Here is a 26,687-nt window from a genome sequence, read left to right on the forward strand (position 1 = left end):
TAGGATATAAAGTAAAGATCATGTTCCATGAAGATATTTAGTAAATTTCCTACCATAAATAGATCAAAACTTAGTTTTTTATTAGTAATATGCATTGCCAAGAACTTCATTTGGACAACTTTTCTATTGTCTATTTTAGATTTATTTTAGATTTGTTTACACCCTCAGATTTCAGATAGTCAAATAGTTGTATCTCAGCCAAATTTTGTCATATCCTAACAAACCATGCATCAATGGAAAGCTTATTTAACTTTCACTTTCAAAAAAATGGACCCTCATGACTGATTTTGTGGTCCAGGGTCACATATATTACCTTTTGTAACACTAATCTTGAGATACATTTCAAAGTAGGGGCGAGCGGGGTAAGTTGTCACACTGCTCATAACTCCAACACTAGAGGCTTTATCTGAAAAATGAAATGGCCACTTTGTGTGACTACTTCTATAATGAATCTCCTGTTCACATGTGGTCAAGACTAAGGCTAAGGCTGACGTGCTATGTTGAGCTAACCCTGACATTTAGCCAACTTTAGCATACATGTCAGTTTGGGGCAAGTTGTCTCATTGACTTTGGGGCAAGTCGTCACACGTGACAACTTGCCCCAGTACAAATACATGCTCAAAAAACAAATGGGCCCATGATGCTTGCACCTCAGGCCAGGCAATTTATGTGTGCCAGAATTGTAACTCTGAAGATGAGTCTGATTCATCAGATACAGGGCATCTGTTTTGTTCAGAGGTTAAACATATTAAGTTAAGCAAGTTATTTGCAGCATTCCATTCAGTTTTCATGGATTTATGTGCAAGCCAGAGAACATTTGAGTTTACAGTTCAAAGTAAAGTTGTCTTGCCACTTAATGTTTTGATTGAAATGTGTATTGGATTGAAATAATTGTTTTTTCCCCCAAATTCTCGAGGCATAATTGTTCTTATTTCCAGTTTTGGTTTGAATTTAACAATTAGAATCAATAATCACAATTAAGTTTTGCGTTTTTATTTTTAGATAATCGAGTGTGACTGCCCATGGGGCAAATTGTCACAAGTGCACATTCTCCATTCAACAGTCTACAACTCCGTAACAAGATAAGATATGAAATTGTAATGAATACATCATATGTGCCCGAGACTTCCTTCTTTCATTTGGTAAGACATTTATTACATTGTTATGTATGGTGCTCAGTAAAAGCTCAGTACCCCGCCCTCCCCTACTTTTCTAATATGAGACAAAATAAGAAACAATAAAATATATAAAAACAATACAAATTTTAAGGATTTTTAAATTTATGTAACTGCTCTAATATTATATAGCACTTTTTTCCTGATTTTTTTTTCTTTTGTATTGTTTATGTTCATGTTTTACTTGTTTATGTTCATGTTATGTTTAAGTTTTGATATTTTGCCTTACATGCTTCAAACTGTACGACATTGCTTGATATCTGCCTTGTACTTCTTGTGTATGTAATGGAACTTTAAAAAAACATGTATATGTGTATTGCCGTTATTATCGATAACTTTTATGCTATGCGACGATAAAAATAGGCTAACTGCTCATGGTTCATGATTCGATAGCGCATCTCCAACACTTGAGGGCGACACAGAACTACTATTGTACTGAAAGTGAAACTTCCTGCAGTTGTAAAATGTATATTGTATGTATCATTCGCTAATAATAAAGCATATAAGCTTAAAAAGCCACAAAAAGGAGTGTCGTTCGCTCAACATAAATCGAAAACACGACTTAGCATCGTGTTGAAAGAGATGGATATGTACCTAAATTTCGCGGCTATTTCATCCTGAATCCTGTCAGTCACAAAACGTTCGCGACTTATTTGGTAAAAGAACTATTTGCCGTTTTAAACTCTAAAAAACAAATGTTTAATATCAAAGTCGTCGACGATTATAAGGGTGTTTTCTAACCGGAAGAAATTTAGAGTTGCACAGTCAGCTTGGACGCCGCTCGCTGTATGTGTTTACAAAAATTGACAGATGTACGTTAACTGGAATTATTCCTCGACTCTGCAGCTTGGTTGTCCGTATCGTATCGTATCTTAAAATAAGATGCCACACAAAGACCCTTGTCAAAAACAGGCTTGTGCCATTCAAAAATGTTTACAAGGTAGCCAATGGTCTCAATGTTAGGTTAACCTTGGTTTAAGGTTATATGAAGATTACAGGCTGTTTATTCGAAGGAGTTTAACCATTTTATGACTTCTTGTTTTCAACAGCCAACAAATACATTGAAAGTCTTTGTGAGGATGTGATTCAAGCCATGAGGAAGTGTTGTGAAGTCCATGCAGGGGAGAACTCTGTCTGCTGCTCTGGATTTGCCAAGGAACACAAAGCTACAGACACAAAGACAGTCGTTTAATAGAAGGCCATACAGTATGCATGTATTTTGGCTGACTTTCAATGATGTGGAATACATATTCATCAAAGACTTTATATCATTTTGTGGATTTATCACAGTCATCCTCCACTTGTCACTTCAGTCTTGCAATTAAACTTTCATTAAATCTTCAAACTGCCTCTGGCTCCCGCTATTTATTCACCTTAGTAACAATTTAGTAAGAATATTGTGATGAATTCAACATCTGGAATTTTATATCATGATGTGCTGAGCATTAGCTGTAATTGAGGAAAACAGATGAGTTTTATAAACACAAATAAAACAATCGAAACAAAAAAATGAGACAAAAAGGCAAACCAGATTGTCTATTTACTTCAAATGTTTCTGTTATAATCAATTAAAATGACAGGTTTTATTGACCCCCTTGGTCTTTGAAGTAACGTCCAGATTTATTACAAAAATCGCTTATGTTTGAACATTATAGTTTGAACAATTCAATGCACTTAGCTTAGACACCATGTCATAAAACAGTTTAGATATGCTTTTTAAAGGGGCAGTTAACAAATGTTGCAACCATGTACATGTTTAAAGTCTTATGTCAAAAATTGTACCAAAACAATATAACAAAATGCTCAAATAAACAAATGTAACAGGGGATTTAAGTACAAACTAAAACAATGCACATCTGAAAACTGAAAGCATACGTTCTAGCATTCTGCAATGTTTCTTTACGATCATATCCCAACAATCGAATCTTGATCTAATAGAGGAGTGCTGATTTAAATACAAGCTGCAATATCACACAAAAGCTATAATCTGATGTTTAGATGACATCCTTAGAGCATAAGACGAAACAACGAGAGATCTTATGAAGCCAGACCAAGCAGAAATCCACCAGCGAAGCCTCCTGTGAGAACAATGTTTTTCTTGACAAACACTTGCACCTGCATGGAAAGAGAAAACATTTAAATGAATTCAACACAAGGACACTGACTCTGCTTCTGTGAGCAGCACACTTTTTATTTTCCAGTGGCTTTCATTCATACACATGATTACAGGAGACAGGAAACAGGAAACACAACCTCATGCAAATTTCACTTTGCTCCAGATTTACGTTTGGTGAACTCTAACCTGCAAATTTGTGTCTTGTAAAGACGTGACCAATAGAAGACTGATATGTCACAATGGGAGTTCTTAGCTGAATTAAATGAATGCAAAATTTAAAGCTGCAGTTGTGCAGAAATATCATAATTTTACATGTTGGATGTATTATATGTTGACTTTTAAAAGTGTGACTTTCATGTGCTCAAAGTCTAGTGTGACCACAGCATTATAATATCAGTTTAAGGCCTGGTTTCACAGACAGGGCTTAAACTAAACTAGGATTAGGCCACAGTTCAATAAGCACATTTAAGTATTTTTATAAACATGCCTTAGAAAGAAACATTAGTTGTGTCCATCTTGACACAAAACAAAGGCACTGATATATTTTAGGATCAGTCAGTGCAAGTTTCTTTCAGCTGAAAAAGCTCAGACTTACATTTTAGTCTGGGACTAGGCTAGGCTTAAAAAATTAGTACACTTTCAGAACAAAATTTTACAGATAATCTACTCAACCCCTTGTCATCCCAGATGTTTATGTCTTTCTTTCTTCAGTCGTGAAGAAATTATGTTTTTTGATGAAAACATTTCAGGATTTCTCTGCATATAATGGATATGTATGGTGCCCCCAAGTTTGAACTTCCAAAATGCAGTTTTAATGCAGCTTCAAAGGGCTAAAAAGTATATAAATTGTCAATTTGTTTTGAAAATAACCAATCGTTTCGCTAGATAAGACCCTTTTTCCTCGGCTGGGATTTTTTATAGCCCTTTAATTCTGCATTTAAACTGCATTTTGGAAGTTCAAACTTGGGGGCATTTTACACATGGCACCTAGCTTTTTCTGCAGCAGTTTATTTCTGCTACAAAAGAAGTGATATAACCAACAACAGGGCACTGAAAGTACTATATCTTGTGCATTTTGCCTATACTCACCCAAACTTGTCAACAAAGCTACTTTAGGTGAATGTGAGTTCTTTAGCAAGTGGTTGTAAATCACAGGTGTTTTATCTATCACATGAGAACATGACTGCAGCCAGTCCAAGAAGCTTTTTTCTTTTTGACAATTTTATCTGTTATACTGAAGAGGTTATACTTTTTTGAGGTGTTCAGATTTATTTTGGTTTTAAAAATTAAATGTGATTGCTATCCTCACAAATCAACTCCTTGTTTCACTGGCATGACACTATGACTAGTATATCTTTGAACCTATATGTGACCCTGGACCACAAAACCAGTCATAAGGTTAAATTTGACAAAACTGAGATTTATACAACATATGAAAGCTCAATAAATAAGCTTTCTATTGATGTATGGTTTGTTAGGATAGGACAATATTTGGCCGAGATACATCTATTTGAAAATCAGAAATCTGAGGATGCAAAAAAATCAAAAAGACTGAGAAAATCACCTTTAAAGTTGTCCAAATTAGGTTCTTAACAATGCATATTACAAATCAAAAATTACATTTTGGTATGTTTACAGTAGGATTTTTACAAAAAATCTTCATGGAACATGAACTTTACTTAATTTCTTAATGATTTTTGGCATAAAAGAAAAATCAAAAATTTTGACCCATGCAATGTATTTTTGGCTATTGCTACAAATATACCCCAGCGACTTAAGACTGGTTTTGTGGTCCAGGGTCACATATTTAGGACAAGTAAAATACTGTTAAAATCAGACACTCTTAAGGCTTCTACAAGTTGTTTTGAAATTGGTGACTTGTAACTCGTAATGGAGTAATTTACTGTACTTTTACTCAAGTATGGTTTTCAGGTACTCTTTACACCTCTGACATTTCCCCCAAATTCTCACTGTTGCAGTTGTGACAATTGCTTATTTTTAAGCAAATAAATATTTTTTTTTAAATGCTGCGGCATGACCTGAACATTTTTACTGAGATTAGAGTGTTAATGCTATGAGGTTTTCAGGGTATGATAATTCAGTTGTAAATATTTCAGGTGCATGTGGAAAATCTCTCAGTGGCAACACGATTCGTCATTTCTAACTGACTATTCAAGTTTTTTACATATCTTTGACTTCATTTTGTCCGCATCGAGAATCCATGAAACGCAGCATTGGACCATTTTCCAAGGCTGCATTATATATTATAATTGTGAATTTACAAACGCTATGATTCAGATAAGTAAATTTATGCGAAGCAGGGTTAATATATGTGTGTCAATTATATAGATGTGTTGTACGTGCGTCTCACAGCAGCTCCGTTCACAGTAAGCTGTTCCACAAGAACTGTTATCATTTACATGTGGAGCGTCTCAAACTCCATCTCTGCATGTTGTTGTGAGTTTGGGTTTATTATAATGTTCATCTGGGCATGCAACGTGCGCCATTTAATCAGATTTGTAAGGTAAATAATTTTCAAACCTCTTTCTCATTATGCTTTGTTCATCGCAATTTCAAAATAAAAGTTTAAACCCTTACTCTGAGTTTACACGTTTTGATGTCCACATTTTCATTAAATTACTGTGGCTATAGCATTTCTGTGGTAAAGATATGGCGAAATATAAAGATTAAAGTGGACATTTGACTTAAATGTTTAGTTTTTGTTTTGTTTTTAAACAAGGATTAGATCGCACAGTGAAGTATAAAAACAATCGTCAGGCCATTGGCGCCCTCTGCAGGCCTTTGCTGTAATGCGTAATGTACAGTCGTGGCCAAAAGTTTTGAGAATTACATAAATATTGGAAATTGGAAAAGTTGCTGCTTAGGTTTTTATAATAGCAATTTGCATATACTCCAGAATGTTATGAAGAGTGATCAGATGAATTGCATAGTCCTTCTTTGCCATGAAAATTAACTTTCCACTGCATTTCATTGCTGTCATTAAAGGACCTGCTGAGATCATTTCAGTAATCGTCTTGTTAACTCAGGTGAGAATGTTGACGAGCACAAGGCTGGAGATCATTATGTCAGGCTGATTGGGTTAGAATGGCAGACTTGACATGTTAAAAGGAGGGTGATGCTTGAAATCATTGTTCTTCCATTGTTAACCATGGTGACCTGCAAAGAAACGCGTGCAGCCATCATTGCGTTGCATAAAAATGGCTTCACAGGCAAGGATATTACGGTGCCCGCCAGGGGACACCTTCGGTTCACTTATGTTTGTCGTGGCCACGACATAATATCACGTTCCCACGAGTTAATATGACGTTCCCACGAATTAATATCTCGTGGCCACAACATAATATCATGTTCCCACGAGTTTATATGTCATGGCCACGACAAACATAAGTGAACCGAAGGTGTCCCCTCCCGGTCACCGTAGGATATTGTGGCTACTAAGATTGCACCTAAATCAACAATTTATAGGGTCATCAAGAACTTCAAGGAAAGAGGTTCAATTCTTGTTAAGAAGGCTTCAGGGCGTCCAAGAAAGTCCAGCAAGCGCCAGGTTCGTCTCCTAAAGAGGATTGAGCTGTGGGATCGGAGTGCCACCAGTGCAGAGCTTGCTCAGGAATGGCAGCAGGCAGGTGTGAGTGCATCTGCACGCACAGTGAGGCCAAGACTTTTGGAAGATGGCCTGGTGTCAAGAAGGGCAGCAAAGAAGCCACTTCTCTCCAAAAAAAACATCAGGGACAGATTGATCTTCTGCAAAAAGTATGGCGAATGGACTGCGGAGGACTGGGGCAAAGTCATGTTCTCCGATTGTTTGGGGCATCTGGAAAAAGGCTTGTCCGGAGAAGAAAAGGTGAGCGCTACCATCAGTCCTGTGTCATGCCAACAGTAAAGCATCCTGAGACCATTCATGTGTGGGGTTGCTTCTCATCCAAGGGAGTGGGCTCACTCACAATTTTGCCCAAAAACACAGCCATGAATAAAGAATGGTACCAAAACACCCTCCAACAGCAACTTCTTCCAACAATCCAACAACAGTGTGGTGAAGAACAATGCATTTTCCAGCACGATGGAGCACCGTGCCATAAGGCAAAAGTGATAACTAAGTGGCTCGGGGACCAAAACGTTTAAATTTTGGGTCCATGGCCTGGAAACTCCCCAGATCTTAATCCCATTGAGAACTTGTGGTCAATCCTCAAGAGGCGGGTGGACAAACAAAAACCCACTAATTCTGACAAACTCCATGAAGTGATTATGAAAGAATGGGTTGCTATCAGTCAGGATTTGGCCCAGAAGTTGATTGAGAGCATGCCCAGTCGAATTGCAGAGGTCCTGAAAAAGAAGGGCCAACACTGCAAATACTGACTCTTTGCATAAATGTCATGTAATTGTCGATAAAAGCCTTTGAAACGTATGAAGTGCTTGTAATTATATTTCAGTACATCACAGAAACAACTGAAACAAAGATCTAAAAGCAGTTTAGCAGCAAACTTTGTGAAAACTAATATTTGTGTCATTCTCAAAACTTTTGGCGACGACTGTACATTATCTCTATTGTTTATAATACATTTTGCATTTCAACAGTTTTGTGCAATAAAACCATATGATTTCTTGCTTTTGATTCTTTATTTAAACTAATTGTTAACAACTCATTGCTATTATATATGTATTTTAAGTCATTTTAAAGGCTATTGTTCACTTACATCTATTTTTATTACCACACAAAAAATAATTACTGGGCCCTATGAAATCCATTTTATTTTCAAAATTATTATTTTTTTTCCTCTGCTTTCTCTGTTTTAATGGTTAAATTATTTTTATTAATTAAAATGTCTGTCTAATTAATTGAGTTCTACAGTTTAATTTTTACCTAATTTTTTCCATGACTTTTCTGGATTCCATTTTAATGGTTTCATTAAATTTTAATTATCAAAAGCATCTCCAATTAATTGATTTTATTAAAAAATAAAAAGTTCTTGTGATTTTTTGTGGGAAATTAGTTGTTTAGAATAATCGATGAATCGATAAATTAGTCGATAGATTAACCAATATCCCGAACTACTACGGTACACACTATTAATTCATTTTTTATATTCGGACTATTTTAGGCTGTGGAGTAGCCCAGTACCTGTGTGACTCATCATAGACATAAACAGAGTAGCTCCGAAGTAGCTCCGCCTACAATGTTCTTCCGCAAGACACATGCAGTTCTGTTTATTAACTGCTAGAGCGCCAAAAGTTACGGACTGCAACTTTAAATAAGTACGTGTTTTAGTGTTTTTTTTTAGCTAGCTAACAAACTATAAACATTGGGCCACTTTTGTATGGTACATGTAACATTGATTGTTTTATTGATTCCTTTACATGACTGAAACCCTGGTTCAGCAATTACCTAAGAGGGAACACATTTCAGTAAGATGCACTCTATCTTTCAACATTCCCACAAGCTGATAGTGTGACTGGTATGGCTACATTTTTTTAATACCATAACACCACAAATAAGCAAATGCACACATTATGATAACTTTCTGTTTTATTTTAATACCATGATACGCCATTATAGTGGTATACCTTCCCTGAGATACAATGTTGTTTGTTTTGGAGCACATAAACTACATAAATGCACAGTATTTTTTCTTACCTCATTAAATTTTGTTCTCATTTCTTTAGGTGGCTTGTCTGAACTCAGCTTCAGCTGCTGCTTTGCCTTGTTCACATCTCGCTCAACTCTTTTCCAGTCTACTTTAATGTAGCCTGTGTGATGAGCAATCTGCAAGTGCATTGGAGATTGCTTATATCTTTAAACACTCAAAAATATTATACACTCTCAACATAATTAAAATAAGCACTTACCTGAAGCAAAAAGAAGCCTCCACCTACAGCTGATGCGGCAAGCTTCCCAACTTTCTGAAACAGGTACCCTGCACACCTGACAGAAACACAAGAGTCAACTGTTTGCTTATATTCTCCTTAGTTTTGCTATGCATGAATGTTCACAAAATGACTTACCAGCCGCTCACTCCTCCAATGGCCAACTGTGTAGCAACCGAGTACTTCTCAGCAGCAGGTCCAGAGTTATTTTTGCCAAACATTTTGTTCCACCACCTTTGTTTCTTCACATGCTCTGCCAGTTCCAGCACATCAAAGGTTTCAGTGTCTGTCAGAACACAATATTAATTTTATATAACACATTTAAATCAAGATACTTACAAACCACAAGTTTCAATATTCCAGGTAAGACAGTTTCAACTGAAACAACGGTTTAAAAAAGAAATATTTATTAAAAATATTCCTTGTCATCTTTATTTGTTTGTTTTATTGAGCACACATGTTCTTTAGATTTTATTTATTTAAAAAAATACCACAAATAATTTTAAAACAGAAATTAAAAACATTCAAGGCATTGCATGTACACCTCTGCCCAAAAGTTTGTGATCAGTAAGATTTTTAATGCTTTTAAAAGGAGACTTTTCTGCTCATCAAGGCAGATGATTAAAATACAGAAAAAAACTATAATGTTAACGCAATTTAAAAGTGTGGTTTCTATTTTAAAATGTAATTTATTCCTGCGATGCAAAGCTGAAATTTCAGCATCATTACTACAGTATCACATGATCCTTCAGAAATATTTCTAATATGCCAATTTATGTCTTGGAAACAGTTCTGCTTCTTATATATATATATATATATATATATAGAGAGAGAGAGAGAGAGAGAGAGAGAGAGAGAGAGAGAGAGAGAGAGAGAGAGAGAGAGAGAGAGAGAGAGAGAGAGAGAGAGAGAGAGAATCCTGAAAGTATCACAGGTTCCAAAAAAAATTTAATAAAAAAAAATAATAATAATAATAATAATAATTATATATATACATTTTTTTTTTTTTTGGAACCAGTGATACTTTTTTTAGGTTTCTTTGATAAATAAAATTTTAAAATAGACCACTTTTGTAACAATAAACACCTCGTTCAAAGTATAGGGTCAGTCATTTTTTACTTTCTTTCTCTCTTTGAAAGAAATTAATACTTTTATTCAGCAAGGATGTGTAACATTGACCAAAAGTGATTTATATTGTTAGAAAATACTTTTATTTTGAAAAAAAAATGCCATTCTTTTTAACTTTTTATTCATTAAAGAATCCTGAAAAAAGTATCACAGGTTTCAAAAAAATATTAAGCAGCACAACTGTTTCCAACATTGATAATAAAATAAATCATAATAAATAATAAATCTGTGTATTAGAATGATTTCTGAAGGATCATGTGACACTGAAGACTGGAGTAATGGCTGAAAAAAATTCAGCTTTGCATCACAGAAATAAATTCTCTTTTAAAGTATAATAAAATTAATATATATACTTTTTTTTTTTTTAATTGCAATAATATGTATTAATAATATCATTTAATTCATAATTAACAATATCAATATTTTTGATCATATAAAAATGGAAATTTGAGCATAAGAGATGTTTTAAAAAACATTAAAAATATACTAATCCCAAACTTTTGCGTAGCAGTGTATGTCATTATTTGTGTCATGTTGTGTCATACCTGAATGCATAGAAGCAACTTTAAACTAAGCATAAAGTCTATTTTGAATTACTGTTGTGGGTAGAAACAATGGCTGATACAACACAAGGTCAAAATGAAAAGCAGTTAGAACAACCTGAAAAACAAGAAGATTAAATCTAATGCTGCTGTTCTCCATCCAGGTGGACTGATAGACTGTATATACATGAGCTCCCAGAGAAAACTATCACTGTGACACTGAGCAGTCAGCATCTTTACGTGATAACCCTGGCTAATGATGTAACCTTGCTGGACTTCAATCCAGAAATAGCACACTACTGCAGCCAACAGACAGACCACAGTATGGTTTTCACACACATGTGAGATGAGTTTGACATGTCATGAAATCATAAAACTAGTTTGACATGTGTATGACTTGGCACACTCACATGAAATCTATATCCTGCTAATAACACAAAGCCTGAGCTCTTAGTGTGGATCTTCAGAAATGCTTTTGGTGATCTATTTGGCCATCAAGCAAATGTTTTTCTGTCCTTGACAGGATAACTCCAACAGGCTTTTAGGTGATAATTACTTTAATTTTAGTAGACACATCCAAGGCTTCTCTTATATAATCACACACACAGGCGAAGGGTGTGCAGGCAATATGACTCAGCCCACAAACATTAATTGGTTTTGCATGTGACTATCTGTTCTTATCTTGTTATGAATAATAACCATGTTACAATGTTTTAAATCTTATATTACTGAGAGAAACTCTATTTATCGTTTCAAAACGCTGTTAAAACATGATGCATTTATTGTAAATTATACTATATACCCTACTGAAGGACGTGTGTTTACATTTGTGTTTCGTAATTCTGCATCGCTGAAGGTCCTTCCGTGAGGTGTAGAAATATTTTAACGTCAAACAGAGAAATCTGGTACTATGCAGTCTTATTTAAATGTGTGTTAAGTGATAGCAAAAACGAAAGAAAGAAAAGCATGGTGCTTACCCTTCTCAGACATTTTCCTGCGTGTTTTCTGTCCGGACGACAATCTTAGTGCGCATCCTCTTCGTCACGTGACCTTCACAGTAGGCAGTGCGCAGATTCGGTGTAAAGTATCGCGAGAACGATTTATTTTGTTTTATTTATTTGTTTTTTATTATTTATTATTTATTTATATATATATATATATATATATATATATATATATTTATTTATTTATTTATTTTTTATTTATTTTTTTATTTTTTTGCTTAAAGAGAACATAAATTACCAAATAAACAACATCAGAAATGAGAAAAGTAGACAAACAAAATTATTCCTCTATTTCTGCTTCACAAGGTACACTCATGACAATCCATATTAAATCTGTGTCTGAGGAACTCATTACAGGGATAAATAATTTCAAACTGAACTTTGGTAGAAGTGGAAAAGAGAGAGATCTTGTTCTAATTCAAACCACTTTATCTCCATGAAAATCAACAACAAGTGATCACATCTTTTTACTGTAAAAGGGAAAGTCTGTGTATTTACTAATGTTCTTAAAGCCTTATTTTTACAGCTCTGCTCTGTAAAATTAACACCAGAGGTTATTCGATTAGCCTATCTATCTTGGTATCACAGGTAAATAGACACAGTGCAGCTTTAATCAACTGAACCAAAATTTCAGAAGAGAAGCTAAACCAAACAAAGTGTTTATTTCTAAGGAAAGCTTGGAGCCACTTCAACTTAAGGGACAATTCATAACTTTGAAATCAATCACATTCAACCCTCCCTCACTGATTGGCTTCACTACATCTGACTTTCTTATGTAATGGCTGTTGGCTCTCTAATCACCCTCATGGTGCTTTAATGTCATACACCGTCATTTTTAAACTAAATTTCCTTTTTCATAAATGTCCAGTTGGGGCAACACTCTTAAAAATAAAGGTGCTTTAAAAGGTTCTTCAAGCGATGCCATAGAAGAACCATTTTTGGTTCCACAAAGAACCATTCATTCAAAGGTTCTTTAAGGAACCATCTCTTTCTTACCTTTTTATAATCTGAAGAACCTTCTTTTGCCACAAAGAACCTTTTGTGAAACAGAAAGGTTCTTCAGATGTTTAAGGTTCTTTATGGAACCATTTAAACCAAAAAGGTTCTTCTATGGCGTCGTGAAGATCCTTTATTTTATATTAAGAGTGAAACTGTCAAGTTGTCATGTGTATTAAATGTTATAAATGTATACTATTTCTTTCATTAATTTTAATGATCTGTTGTTAGAAACAATTAAGTGCTATGCAAAACCTAAGGGTCCGCTATATATATATATATATATATATATATAGTAGATGTAGATTTGCAGATCAGGTGTTTTTTCTTCTTCTTCTTCTTCTTCTTCTTCTTCTTCTTCTTTCTGTCTTTTTGGTGCAATTTTCAAAAATCATAGTGCAAAAACTCATAAAAGATCATTAAAAAAAATTACTTTTTCAAACATTTCAGTCTGTTTTCAGTTGCGTCAGTACAAAACTTGTTCTGCTCTCAACCAACTCTCCTTTATAAGAACTGGAAACAAATTTCTGTGAGATTGGACTATGTTTAATTATACAAAACCATTAGTAAACTGTGAAGGTTTAAAAACAAGAACACAGAACTGTGGTGTTTGTCTTTTGTGAAGTTAGGTTGGCGCTGATAGCCTTGTGGGCAGTGTGCTGACATGTAGCTCCATTGTGCTTCAGTTGTCCTGAATTCAAGTCCTGGCTCAAGAACCCTTCCTGATCCCGACCACTTCACTTCCCTTCCACTTACTGCCTTATTAGTAATAAATGCATAAAACACCAAAAATAAAATCTTATTATGCCCCTATCTTATGATGCACTTTTTAGTCTTTATTTTGTTTTGGGGTGCACTAGAACTTGCTCTCATGCTTGGTGGTTCGAAAAACACATTATTTTTCACATCATTTACATTATTACAATAGCTTTCTCCCCAGCCTGACACAAATGGCTCCATTAGTTCCAGGTTTGATAAAGGCCGCCTTCCGAAAAGCGAAATGTGTTGTGATTGGTTAGCAGTCACACTGTGTTGCAATTGGCAAACAGCTTAGACAACATTTCAGTCCTGCTACGCCCCTTTCCAAAGCAGAGAGCTAGATAAGTGACTCTTACGTTTTAAATATGGATGTTTTTCTTACAAAAACACATCGGTTTCACTACAGGAGGCTTTTATTGAGTCCCCCTCCAAAGCCATATGAAGCACTTTTATTATGCATCGACTGCTGCGGAGAACTTGTCTATGCCGTTCTAAAGCTTGGGAGTGCCAGGATAATTTTTAACATAACTCTGATTGTATTCGTCTGAATCAAGAAAGGTATATACACCTACAGAGGTGTAAAGAGTACCCGAAAACCATACTTGAGTAAAAGTACAGATACCTTACTGTAAAAATTACTCCGTTACAAGTTACAAGTCACCAATTCCAATAAGACTTGAGTAAAAGTCTTAAAGTATCCGATTTTAAAAGAACTTAAGTATTTTACTCGTACTGAATGTAGGCTCAAAGAACACAAAGAAATGTGTATAACAAGAAACCATTTTTTTGTGAGAATTTATTTATATCCTAATATAGAAATGAAATTGAACACCTTAATGTTTCAAAATGGCAGAACAAGTCACTCTCAGTCAAACTCAAATGTTCAAAAAAGGCACAAGTAAAAAAATGTTCTTCAAGAAGGTATTTTCAGTCAACAATGGACAAAAAAAAGTAAAATCCATTATTTCATCTGACAATTCACGATGCCTTGATGGCATACAAATATTCACTTTTGCTGATGGAAAAGGGCATAAAGTCTCTGAAAGAAACTTTAAAAGAAAACGCATAGCATCATTACTGTACATTATAACATTACTCACATGGGGATTTTGAATTCCGCACAGAGATTCCGTTCACGTTCATGTGGAGTAGTCTCATTTAGCACATAGGTAAATAGCATCCAGTACCTTCAGCACCCTGCAGATGGCCATATCGCCTCTTCCGCTCAAGAAATTACCCATAGCAGAAAAAGATGCCGACTTGTCGCGCACAATCACAATGTAATGAGTAACGGTAAGTGTACGTTCAAATGTAGTGGAGTAAAGAGTACATATATTACATAAAAAATGTAGTCGAGTAGAGAGTAAAAGTTGCTTATATTTTTGATACTCAGTACAAGTAAAAAGTAGCCAAAAAAATACTTAAGTACAGTAACGAAGTCCATTTACTCAAATACTTTACACCACTGTACACCTAGGATGCATGGAGGGTGAGTAAATAATGTACTACAGTAGTGTTGGTCCTATTGCCAGCCTGTGAGATCGTTGATACATGATATTCTCATTATTGTACTAATTTATTTAATCATCACTTCATTTGATCATCACTTTAGTCAATGCTTGTGTTTATACCAGCTACCCTGTGCCTCGCTGAATTATCCCAGAAGCGGCTGTCCATGCTACATCGATAAATTTAGTCCCTTCCCACCTGCCAATGATTCAAATTTCCAAAGGCGGGATTTATTTGACTGATATTCTAATGGACCACGTTGTGATATCATAGCATCCAGAAAACAAACGCTGTAGTCCAAAGGAGATGTTCATTGTAGTTCTTGAAAAGGGATTTTCTTATAAACTATCGAACTCCCTTTGGACTTTGAGATTTGTAACTTTGTATATGTTTTATATGCCCAAACATACGCACCACACACTGCCTAAAATTAAAAAAAAAAAAATGAAAAAGCATAATAGGACCTCTTTAAAAAAGTTAAATTACAACTCTGTTGATGAGAACTGATCTTTAGAAATTGCAATCTGATCTAGATTGTGATGACAGTCTGACATTTGCTTCAGCTGCAGAAACTCGAAGGAGATTTTGTTACTTTCTGACTAGTCTCAGCCTCATACGTCACGCCCACAAAACGTTGGCTGAACGTCTGATGCATATGGTACACTTAAAGGTCCACTGAAGTGCCTTGGAACACAAGCATTATTCTATGTGGTGACATACTTTTAACTGAAACAAAAACATATCGCCCAGCCCCGCCCACTTATTTTGAATAGCCAATAGCGTTCCATTTATATCTGCTCGGGCCAGAGCTGTTGAGCTCGGTAAAGCCACATTTGTAAGCTTATGACAGCCACAGACTAATAAATTACCCCACAGATTCAATATGAAACTCTTGCTAAAACAAAATAGTGATTATAATCATGCTGAGGCTGTGTAGTTTAATACATGCCGATCGCACATATGAGCGCATATGATCTGCTCCGTGTATTGCGTCTCTGTTGTGGGACGCTATGGACAGAGAGCATTTGATTGGACAGAATGTTTGATGAGAAACTGAAGTGCACGGTGATATCATCAAAATCGTTGATTCGTATTGGCGGAAGTGACGAGACTGTAAGTTTTGAATGCCCATATCTTGTAAAAGCGAATTTTGTCGTTGTTTTGAAGCACACTAGTTTATAGATAACCTTAAGGCTAATATATTCATACTAAAAGCCAAAAAACTTTAATTTTGATTTCAGGGGGACTTTAACTGGAAACACTTCAGGAATGTCGAAGTCGTCATCTGATTAGTTGAATTTGATCGGATTTCCGGGAGACGCGAGTGTCACGTTTATTTTCGGTCCACCGGGAAACAAAGCGCCGACTGATTTACTTGCGTTTTGTAAAATGTGCTTATGCAGACGCCATAGTTGTTATACACATTTGCGACGTTCGCGAACAAATTACTGACTTACTGCTTGTTCTGCCTCCTCTTATTTAACTTTCAATGACTGACTTGTTGCACGCCAGTCTGTTGTTGTGGGGGCATTTCCACGCACCGAAACGTGCCACTGAACGAAACAAACTGCGATTGGTTGTTTGACATGTCGGTCAAACGGCCTTGTGGGCGGACCTTGGCCAATGAAAGCTGCCATGAATTCCAGACCTGGCTAAGTGAGACTACTCTCTGACAATCTGCATAATGAACTGTGTTTGTTCTTTAGTCTTTGAGAGGAGTCCATTGTACTCTTGGATATGGGGTTTGGTGCTTTGCTCAAGGGTCTCACCTCAGTCAATGTGTTAAAGGTGGAAGATAACCAGCGCTCTTGTCCATGTTACTGATACTATGACTGATGTGAGACCCTTGAGCAAGGCACCAAACCCAATATGGCTGCCCACTGCTTTGGGTATGTGTTCACGATGTGTGTGTGCACTTGGACGGGTTAAATGCAGAGCACAAATTCCGAATATTTGTCCTTTCCTCTTTGCATTGTTTGCTCAGAGAACACAGATTCTTCCCAGGATCTTCATTTAGGAAAATAACAAAGGCACACATACTGTACAGCTGTGAGTAGTGAACACCACAGGGTGCACCAACTGGAGGAACTGGGAGTTCGTTGCCTTGCTCAAGAGCACCTCAGTCATGGTAATGAAGGTGAAGCTGTACATTCACTCCCCACACCTACTATTCCTGCCGTTATCTAGACTCAAACTCACAGTCTTCAGGTTACAAGTCTGATCTCTAACCATTAGGCCACAACTGCCCCACATCACTGAATTCAAAAACAGTTAAAATTTTAACAGTGAACAAAAACTTAGCTTATATCACCATTATCCACTCTTAAAGTACCTGTTGATTAAAAGATACACACTTTGAGCAAACCCTAAATGACCAATTATCTGGATGAAATTTTGCATACATAACATACTTTTAGTGTAGAAACAAATGAGGGGTTGAGAGGTTAACATTACCCTCAATAAGGGCCACCCAAGGTGCACTAATTAATAATACAATTGATATATTTTCACTAATAAGGACAAGACTATAATATTAAATTAAATGCAAGAAGTGTTACAATTGCCCCCTTGTCATATTAACCCACTGTATATTAAATAAAAGCCTACCTCAAAGTAATCACTTTACTGTTGTAGTATCTAATAGTGTTGCTTAAGATTTTTTTTTATTATTATTATTTTGGACATGCTTTCAAAGAGCAAAAGTCTTGACATGATTTGACATCCCAGCCTCTTCATCATCAAAATAAATGAGCCAACTAAACATACAAAAGGTATCTGGTGACTCAGTTTAACTTCTCTGTTGTGCAATATGTAGGTTGTGCTGGTCAGCGTAAGCATCACCATGTCGTGGTGTTTTTCCAAACACATTTTAGTGTATGTGAAGGATGCTGTTTTAAGTGGATATTCAGACACGAGAGAAGAACAAAGCCTTATTCACATGATAAATAGTTTAACTTAGCAACCAAATGTTAGACCGCGTCTAATGATTCATTAATGGAAATGATTCATCCCGAACGAGAGGTTTGTGAGCCCACCACAAAGTTCCGTTTCAGTTTCGTTTCAAAATAATTTTGAATTAGCATTTCAAATAAATGTTTGTAATGAATGGCTCTATCATTTATTTTTATTCTATACATATATGTGAAGATAATTTGTAAATTTCCTACCGTAATTATATCAAAACTTAATTTTTGATTAGTAGTATGCATTGCTAAGAATTTCATTTGGACAACTTTAAAGGCGATTTTTTGCACCCTCAGATTCTGGATTTTTAAATAGTTGTATTTTACCAAATATTGTCCTACACACTTAAAAATAAAGGTGCTACACAATGCCATAGAAGAACCTTTTCTGTCTAAATGGTTCCATAAAGAACCTTTAACATTTGAAGAACCTTTCTGTTTCACGAAAGGTTCTTTGTGGCGAAAGAAGGTTCTTCAAGATTATTAAAAAGGTAAGAAAGAGATGGTTCTTTAAAGAACCGACTGAATGGTTCTTTGTGGAACAAAAAATGGTTCTTCTATGGCATCGCTGTGAAGAACCTTTTAAAGCACCTTTATTTTTAAGAGTGTAGCAAACTAAACATCAATGGAAAGCTTATATATTCAGGTTTCAGGTGATCTTAAATAACTGACCCTTATGACTAGTTTTGTGGTCCAGGGTCACGTATATGTATTTATTTTTCTGTTTTGAATGTCACCAAATGTAAACGATTTGGAGTGAGTGGAAGTAAAATACATGTTTATAGTGTTTATAATGTCAAAAACAAATAGGCTAACAAATAACCTTGATATGGACAATATGTAACCACTTTACAAGAAAATCCCTTTTTCTTTAATCTTACCTGCTGTAACAAATAATACAAACACTGCCACAACAATAAAAATCTTCATTTGCATGTTTGATTTAACTGGTTTACTTGTTCCTTTCACAGAGTAAAATGTTATTAAATGTAGCTAGATGCAAAATATCATTTCAAGAACTTTTTATTTAAGTGTGTGAAATCTTTACTGACCCAGTCACAGGGTTTCCTTAAAAAGTATTAAATAACATTTTCCTAATGAAAGGCCTTAAAACATCTTAAAATGCTTTAAATTCAGATTTGATACTGAAATATTTTTGGTCACATTACCGCTACAATATCTATAGTCTGACAGACATTTTTGTTTGTAAATTCATGAATGTATTTAAAACATTAATCTTATTACATTATTTATACATTATTTATCGCACTTGTAATTTTATCAGTATAAATTATTTAATCTGCCTGTTAACAGCCCTATAGAATTTATGGTTGAATTGTAATAATTTAAAAATGAAAGGTAATGCATACATTTAAAAAGTAAAAAAAAAAAAAAAATAGGCCTTAAGTATGTAAAGTTAAACACTGATTAAAATATTACTAATAAAAATTTTTTTGTGTGGAATATTGTCTGCTGATATGAAAAGTTCACTGTACATTGTAGTAATAAATATCATTAATGACATTTTAGCTTTGAAACTAAACAAAATACATTTACTGTATGTACAGCATGAAATACAATGTGTATTTCCATTACAGGCTTAGGTCTTAAATTTCATACAAGGTGGTGTTAAAAGGGTCTTTAAAAGTCTTACATTTCACTTGTTCACAGAAACCCTGAACCAGATTGCTCTCACCCACATTAACTTTAGCCTTAAACACTGTTATGAGGGGGTCCTTGGAAAAGTTTAAAAAGCCCTGTTCTAGGCTACGCCTAAAATTCAAAACAACTGATAGAACATGTTGCATTGTCATTAAACTTAAATAAACTTAAATAAATCTAACATAATATTGTTGGAAATGAACTATACTGCATATATTCAAAATGTGACTATGACACTAACAACAACAAATAGGCTAACAAAAAACCTTGATATGGGCAACATGTAACCACTTTACAAGAAAACCCCTTTTTCTTTAATCTTACCTGCTGTAACAAATAATACCACCCGGTGCATAATACAAACACTGTCACAATAATCCAATTCTTCATTTGCATGTTTGATTTAACTGGTTTACTTGTTCCTTTCACAGATTGAAATGTTATGAAATGTAACTAGATACAAAATATCATTTCGAGAAGGTTTAGGTTTACAGGTTTATGTCTTAAATTTCATATAAGGTGGTATTAAAAAGGTCTTTAAAAGTCTTACATTTCACTTGTTCATATCTGTAGAAACCCTGAACCAGATTGCTCTCACCCACATTAACTTCAGCCTTAAACGCTGTTTTAATTATGAGGGGGTCCTTAAAAAAGTTTAAAAAGCCCTGTTCTAGGCTTTGCCTACAATTCAAAACAACTGACAGAACATGTTGCATTGTCATTAAACTTGAATAAATCTAACATAATATTGTTGAAAATGAACAATACTACATATATGTAAAATGTGACTATGACACTAACGACAACAAATATGCTAACAAAACCCTTAAAAAACAGAATAAGAGGAATATTTAAAAACTGGTAAAATTGTAAAACTTTTTTGCTCTTTTTACTAAACTCTTTAAATGAGCATAGTTTAAAACGTTATACTCTGCATCTACATTTTGCTCCTGTCATCTTTTTTTCACTCCAGGTTCAACAGGTTTATGCCTCGCCTTCCTTTCTGCTTTCACTTTCTTTTCCGTCTAATCTTGCTGACTGCACACTCATTACATTTCTATTATGCAAAAAGTCATTTATACATGTCAGTTATAAAAGGATTGACTGTCAGTTTATTTAATGAATGCGAGTAGAATACGTGAAGGTTCACCACTTTACTTTTAGAAAACACCTTTTTTCTTTAATCTTACCTGCTTTGACCAAAAATACAAACACTGTCATGATAATATTTGTTTACATTTAGAGGGCAACCTTACAAGTTAGAAACAAACATTTGAAAATCAAGGGGGGTTACTTCCTTTCATGATGAGGTTTGAGCCACAGTCACCAAAGCCAAAGTTCTTCAGTATTTTTTTTTTTTTTTTTATCTTCTAAAGAAATTCTGTACATTTAATTAAAGGCCATTGTTATGCTCTGAAAGAGTAAAGCTACTGGGCACAATAGAGTCAAGTTTAAATGGCCCACTTTACCTGATGGCCCACTTTATCTGAATGTAAAAAGTATATCTAATACCTTTGTATTTAAGATCATATTTATGGGTCAATTGTAATATTTTGTTTCAATTGCACACTGATAAAAAAAAATATTTTGTGGTGAGGTAAAGACTATAGGCTACATCAAATCAAATGTAATTTCTTCATTAAATAATTGAAATAATATCTTAAAAGGATAATAAACTGTCTACTTGCTTACTTACATGTTTGTAAGTGAGCTTTAATAGCATTTTTCCCAATGCTACATTGAGTAAATTTTATAAACCGTGAGTGAAATGTAGTTGAATATTGCAGATTTAACTTAAAATAATTAAGTAGACATTACTCATCAAACTCTAAATTTACTTTTTGAAATTTAAATTTCCTTTGCTAATTTTACCTAATTTCAACTTAGTTTAGTAGATTTTACTTAATTCAGTTCTTAAATTGAAATGAACTATATCGTACTTATTGCTTTTTTCAGTGCATGTTATTTTAAAGCGTGTTTTATTTTATTTGGTATTGATTTTTGTCACAATCTCCCAAACCCCTTCCAGTTCTGTGATGAACCTGTTGGCCTTTGTGGGGATTCCCTGTTCTACATTCATGTCCACAATTTCCCTAATTTCACCTCATGATATACTGTCTTGACTGGTTTACAGAATGTACAATAACCATCTCTATAATAATGTAATAGTATTGTTTGGGTTCAGACATTTTATCATATGTCGATGGGACAAACACCAAAAGGGGTTTAGTAAAAGTTTACTACAGCTTTAAAAATTTCCCTCAAGAATGTGTCCTGTTGAATTGTATTTTCCTTGTGCCAAAAGTAAAGACAATTATACATTTTTACCATGATTTACAGAGGGCACCCATTAAAATGCAATTGAGGGTAACAATAGATCATATAACAAAACAATCTTGTCAGGAATATTTTAAACAAGAATCAGTCACTGTAAAAAGCTTGCACCAGATTCAGCTTAAAAACCTAAGTTCAGCAGCTGCCTTAAAGTTAAATCAGCTTAAAACTACAAGTCAGTTTAACTTATTACAACAAAAATGAGTTGATTTAACATGTGAGTTGAAATGACTTAAGTTGGTCTAACTTAAAATTTTAAGGCAGCTGCTAAACTTAAGTTTTTAAGTTGAAACTGGTAAAAACTTTTTACAGTGGAGATGTTATTAAAAGACTTATAATGTCAGCCCATAAAATACTAATTAATCGTCATTTTAAATCTTCGAAACCACTAGATTTTACCAATTTTTCAGCAAAAACATTTAAATAATTTAAAATACAATCAAATTTAGTATGATAACTTTCATATATTTCAACTGCATGTCAGAATGATTTAAATGATGATGGAACATTAGCTGTTTCACCCACTGACATTTATTTTCATTAAAGTTATTTGAAACATTAAAGTAGACTTGCATTTAATATGCTTTCTATGCATATAAAATCATGTTTGTACGTTTAATTTATGGACACCAAAATGGGCGTCAGCGTCTTTGACCCTTTTGAGCAGTTTTTCACTTTCCGGAGATGTTTCGATATCAGTCACTCAGATGAAACACTTGCTGTTTATTAATGTTATTTACTTTTCAACTGATTGAGCTCAATTCTTCGAATTCTTCATTAACTTGTGTACTTGTTCCTTTCAAAGATTGAAAAGGTGTAGCTTACAAAAGAGAAATGCGTACAGGCCTACTTCTAAAACCATAAAGAGGGTTCCTTTTACATTTGTGATTCTAAAACTTAGAATCATAATATGTGTCTGTAGAAAGAAGGTATAAGACTTGTTTTTGAAAACATTTTATTGTTACATGAATTACATAATGCATTATAAAGCATAATAATTTTACAAAAGCAGTCCTGGTCAGTTCATTCAAGTTCCGGTGCTTATGAAACCAAAGGAAAGAAATATAAATTCATAGATACAGAATATAATTTCAAGCTGAAGAACTTTTCATTGAAGTGTGTGAAGTCTTTACTGACCCAGTAATCAGATGTAGCTGCGTTTCGATATCAGACAGACTCTACACTGAGTACTGAGTAAGCAAATGACATCAGTACAATCCTACTTCATATCCAGTAAATAGTTTAAAATAATAACAGCAGTGTAGTCCACAAAACATCCTGTAATCATGCAATGAATGTAGTTTTTAAACAATTAAAATGTCCGCTATTAATAATCCACCCTGACAGCTATTGAAGTCTCACATATTCTTCTGCGGCTGTTCTCAGTGTTTTCTTTTTTTTTTTTTTTTGAAAGAGCTTTTCAGAAAAAGTGAAACTGATGGTGTCTGTTAGGGGGAATACCATGTCCTTATTATGCATGCATATTAGGTTATTTCCCAAAAGCATCCACGCTTACTTAATACAAACTGAAGAGAAACATTCTTTATGGAGTTTATGCAGAGGAAACATTGCTTATAATGATGCTTTAATTACATTTTTCAGAGAAACTATTTTCTTTGTTCATTAACTAATAGGAAGGTTGTGTAGGAAGTTAACAAAGATATAGTTACACTTGCAGGTAGTTTGTGCAGCTTTAATCAAAAGGAAAATCAACAATTTGATGACTAACCTTACATTTAAATTTCAAATTTCATTTAGTTATTTGTTTTTGAAGCATAGTAGTTCAGGTCTGTTAACCCTCTGGTTGTGTTCAGGTCAAATTGACCTGGAAAAGATTTTCTTTTTCCCGAAAATACTAGTTAACGTTATCGCATTGGACTCAAACTTCCTGACTTTGTTACCACAGGGTATAAGTACTTCTCGTAATTTAAAAAAAAGATTTTCATTATTTTTTGTGGGTTTTATTTTACCTAGTCACACTTATTGTGCTCCCGGTCAAAAATGACCGGACTCCAAACAACTGCTTATAAATCTGTCATTATGCTCTATTATCACCAAATATCGGATTAATTCTTTTTTTCAACTTGTTTTCTTTCATTTAGGACTGGTTTTGTGTTTCTGTTTGCATCTGATTAATCGTAGCCCTCATTTATCTGACAGTAGCTACCTTGTTTTTTGAGTGATTATTTTTTTTATGAATAATTTTTACAATATTAAACAAAAAAATCTAAAAAAAATGTGCACTGTTTATCACACTTGTGTGCTTTAATGTTTAATCAGGAAGTTTGCTTTTAAATGCTTTTATTTTGTACAAAATTGCAAAAAGTCACACTTGTGGTGTTCCTGGTCAAAAATGACTCCAAACAATTGCTTATAAATCTCTCATTATGCTATATTATCACCAAATATTGGATTCAATCCTATGATTAATCAGATGCAAATAGCAACACCAGTTGTAAATGAAAGAAAACAAGTTGATAAAATGATAAAATGATAATATAGCATAATGAGAGATTTATAAGCAGTTGTTTGGAGTCCGGTCATTTTTGACCCGGAACACCACAAGTGTGACTTTTTGCAATTTTACACAGAAATAAAAGCATTTAAAAGCAAACTTCCTGATTAAACATTAAAGCACACTAGTGTGATAAACAGTGAAAATGTTTTGAATTTTTTGTTTAATATTGAGAAAAATATTCATAAAAAATATTTTGTCACTCAAAAAATGAGGTGCATACTTTCGGATAAATGAGGCCTACGATTAATCAGATGCAAATAGAAACACAAAACCAGTCCTAAATGAAAGAAAACAAGTTGACAAAAAGATTGAATCCAATATTTGGTGATAATACAGTATAATGAGAGCTTTATAAGCAATAGTTTGAAGTCCGGTCATTTTTGACCCGGAACATCAAAGGTATGACAGGAGGCCGAACACAACCAGAGGGTTAAATCCATCTAAAAATGACTTACTTCATCTCAGTGAGCCATCCAGGGCTGCGACGTCTTGTTCCTGCAGCACTGCACATCTCTGAGCTCTTGAAAGCTGTATGTATGTTCAAGCGCTAACAAAGACATTTGTTGGCTCAGAACCATACCTTTTGTACAACCACATCGATTTCCACTGAACTCCTCATTTGACGTCTCACGCAAACTGTCTATTGCTCCACATCCTTCCTCCTGCTGTAGTCGACTCCGAATTCTAAGAATACGGAAAAAGCGACTTCCTTGGTTGCAGAGGAGCTTCACAGCGTGTCGTGTGTGCACATGGCAGAGCTTCGTGCTTGTCTGTAGTCTTATGCGCGAGTGTGTCGGGTGTGCGGGTGGCCAGAGTTTATCTGCCCTCTATAAATTTCCCCTGGGTCTCTCCCTTCACCTGGCTGGGAATTGTGTGTGTTAGTCACCTTATAAGGGACTGTCCCTTTCGATAGAAACACTTTCAATAGGCATCTCTGCTCACAGGCAATACCTTGGACAGGGGCTCTTGAAGACTTCAAAAAATGAATGGACCAGGGTGCATGCTTTGGTGCTCTTGCACGAGCCAAACTATTTAATTCTAAAAATAATTGCATCTCATTTTGTTCTAATTTATTACATCTGGAGTTTATTTATTTATTCAGACGATAATTTGATCAAAAGAAAACAAACTGTATCACATTAAATAAAAAATAAATGCACAAAAAATTATGAATAAACGAATGTAAATGAAAGACATGCTCTTTTTTAAATACAACAATTTTTATTTCTATGATAATTTTTTGAAAGAAGGCAAGAATTGTATCATATTCAATAAAAAATAAATGTACAAAATAATTAATGGTAAACAAACTTTGAAAAGATAGACTTTCTCTTTTAAAATACAATAATTGATAATTGTATCAAAAGAAGGCAAGAATTTAAATTTAAATAAAAAGTAAATGTGCTAAATGAATTATGAATAACAAAGTCATTCTATTTTCAAATCTAATAAGCTATTTTCAAATTGAATTTTATTAAAAGAAGATAAGAATTGTAATATTGAATAAACAATTATAAATAAAAAAGACAGTGAAAGACAGTCTCTTTATAAATACAATAAACTATTTTCATATAATAATATTACTGAAAGAAGACAAAAATTGTAGCATTAAATAAAAAATACAAAAAAAATAAATCACAAAGACATTCTTTTTAAATACAATAAACTATTTTCACATGATATGTTTATCAAAAGAAGACAAGAATTGTAGCATCAAATCAATAAGAAACTAATGTACATAAATAATTATGAATAACCAAACTAATTGAAATAATACAATACACAATTTTCATATGAGTATTTTATCGAAACATTTGTAGCATGAAATCACTAAAAACCTAATGCACCAAAATAATACAGAATAAACAAACTAATTCAAATGGAAGACATTTTCTAAATGTCTTTTAAATACACTAAACAATTTGAATATAAAAATAATATCGAAAGAAAACAAAAAATGTGTCATTTTAAAGAAATAAAACAATAAATGCACAAAACTAATTATTAAATATTTAAGCTAAAATAAAATAGGAAATATTATACTTCAATCAGTATATATATATATATATATTATATATATATATATATATATATATAT

At 34.0% G+C, this 26,687-nt stretch overlaps 2 protein-coding genes across 2 annotated transcripts; one reads left to right on the forward strand and one right to left on the reverse strand.

Annotated features, from left to right (window-relative positions):
* The first annotated feature begins 1,765 nt into the window (after positions 1-1,765).
* On the forward strand, positions 1,766-2,520 carry cmc4 (C-x(9)-C motif containing 4 homolog (S. cerevisiae)). Its single transcript, XM_073824589.1, has 2 exons — positions 1,766-2,115; positions 2,225-2,520. Exons 1-2 carry the CDS (start codon positions 2,058-2,060, stop codon positions 2,365-2,367), a joined length of 201 nt encoding a protein of 66 aa, XP_073680690.1. The 5' UTR covers positions 1,766-2,057; the 3' UTR covers positions 2,368-2,520.
* A 177-nt stretch (positions 2,521-2,697) lies between these two features.
* On the reverse strand, positions 2,698-11,883 carry fundc2 (fun14 domain containing 2). Its single transcript, XM_073824588.1, has 5 exons — positions 11,822-11,883; positions 9,313-9,460; positions 9,157-9,232; positions 8,945-9,073; positions 2,698-3,290 (listed from the first exon to the last, which is right to left on the reverse strand). Exons 1-5 carry the CDS (start codon positions 11,832-11,834, stop codon positions 3,213-3,215), a joined length of 444 nt encoding a protein of 147 aa, XP_073680689.1. The 5' UTR covers positions 11,835-11,883; the 3' UTR covers positions 2,698-3,212.
* Positions 11,884-26,687: the final 14,804 nt, after the last annotated feature.

Source organism: Garra rufa, chromosome 19, assembly GCF_049309525.1.
Source record: "Garra rufa chromosome 19, GarRuf1.0, whole genome shotgun sequence".
Taxonomy (NCBI): Eukaryota; Metazoa; Chordata; class Actinopteri; order Cypriniformes; family Cyprinidae; genus Garra; species Garra rufa.

Bases quoted from the DNA above. Each gene is read 5' to 3' on its own strand.
- cmc4 (XM_073824589.1), top strand. From the start codon at position 2,058: ATGCCACACAAAGACCCTTGTCAAAAACAGGCTTGTGCCATTCAAAAA. The intron at 2,116-2,224 runs GTAGCCAATGGT...TGTTTTCAACAG, and splicing joins CATTCAAAAATGTTTACAAG to CCAACAAATACATTGAAAGT.
- fundc2 (XM_073824588.1), bottom strand. The intron at 9,233-9,312 runs GTAAGTCATTTT...TGTTTCTGTCAG, and splicing joins ATTGGAGGAGTGAGCGGCTG to GTGTGCAGGGTACCTGTTTC. The intron at 9,074-9,156 runs GTAAGTGCTTAT...ATGCACTTGCAG, and splicing joins GAGGCTTCTTTTTGCTTCAG to ATTGCTCATCACACAGGCTA.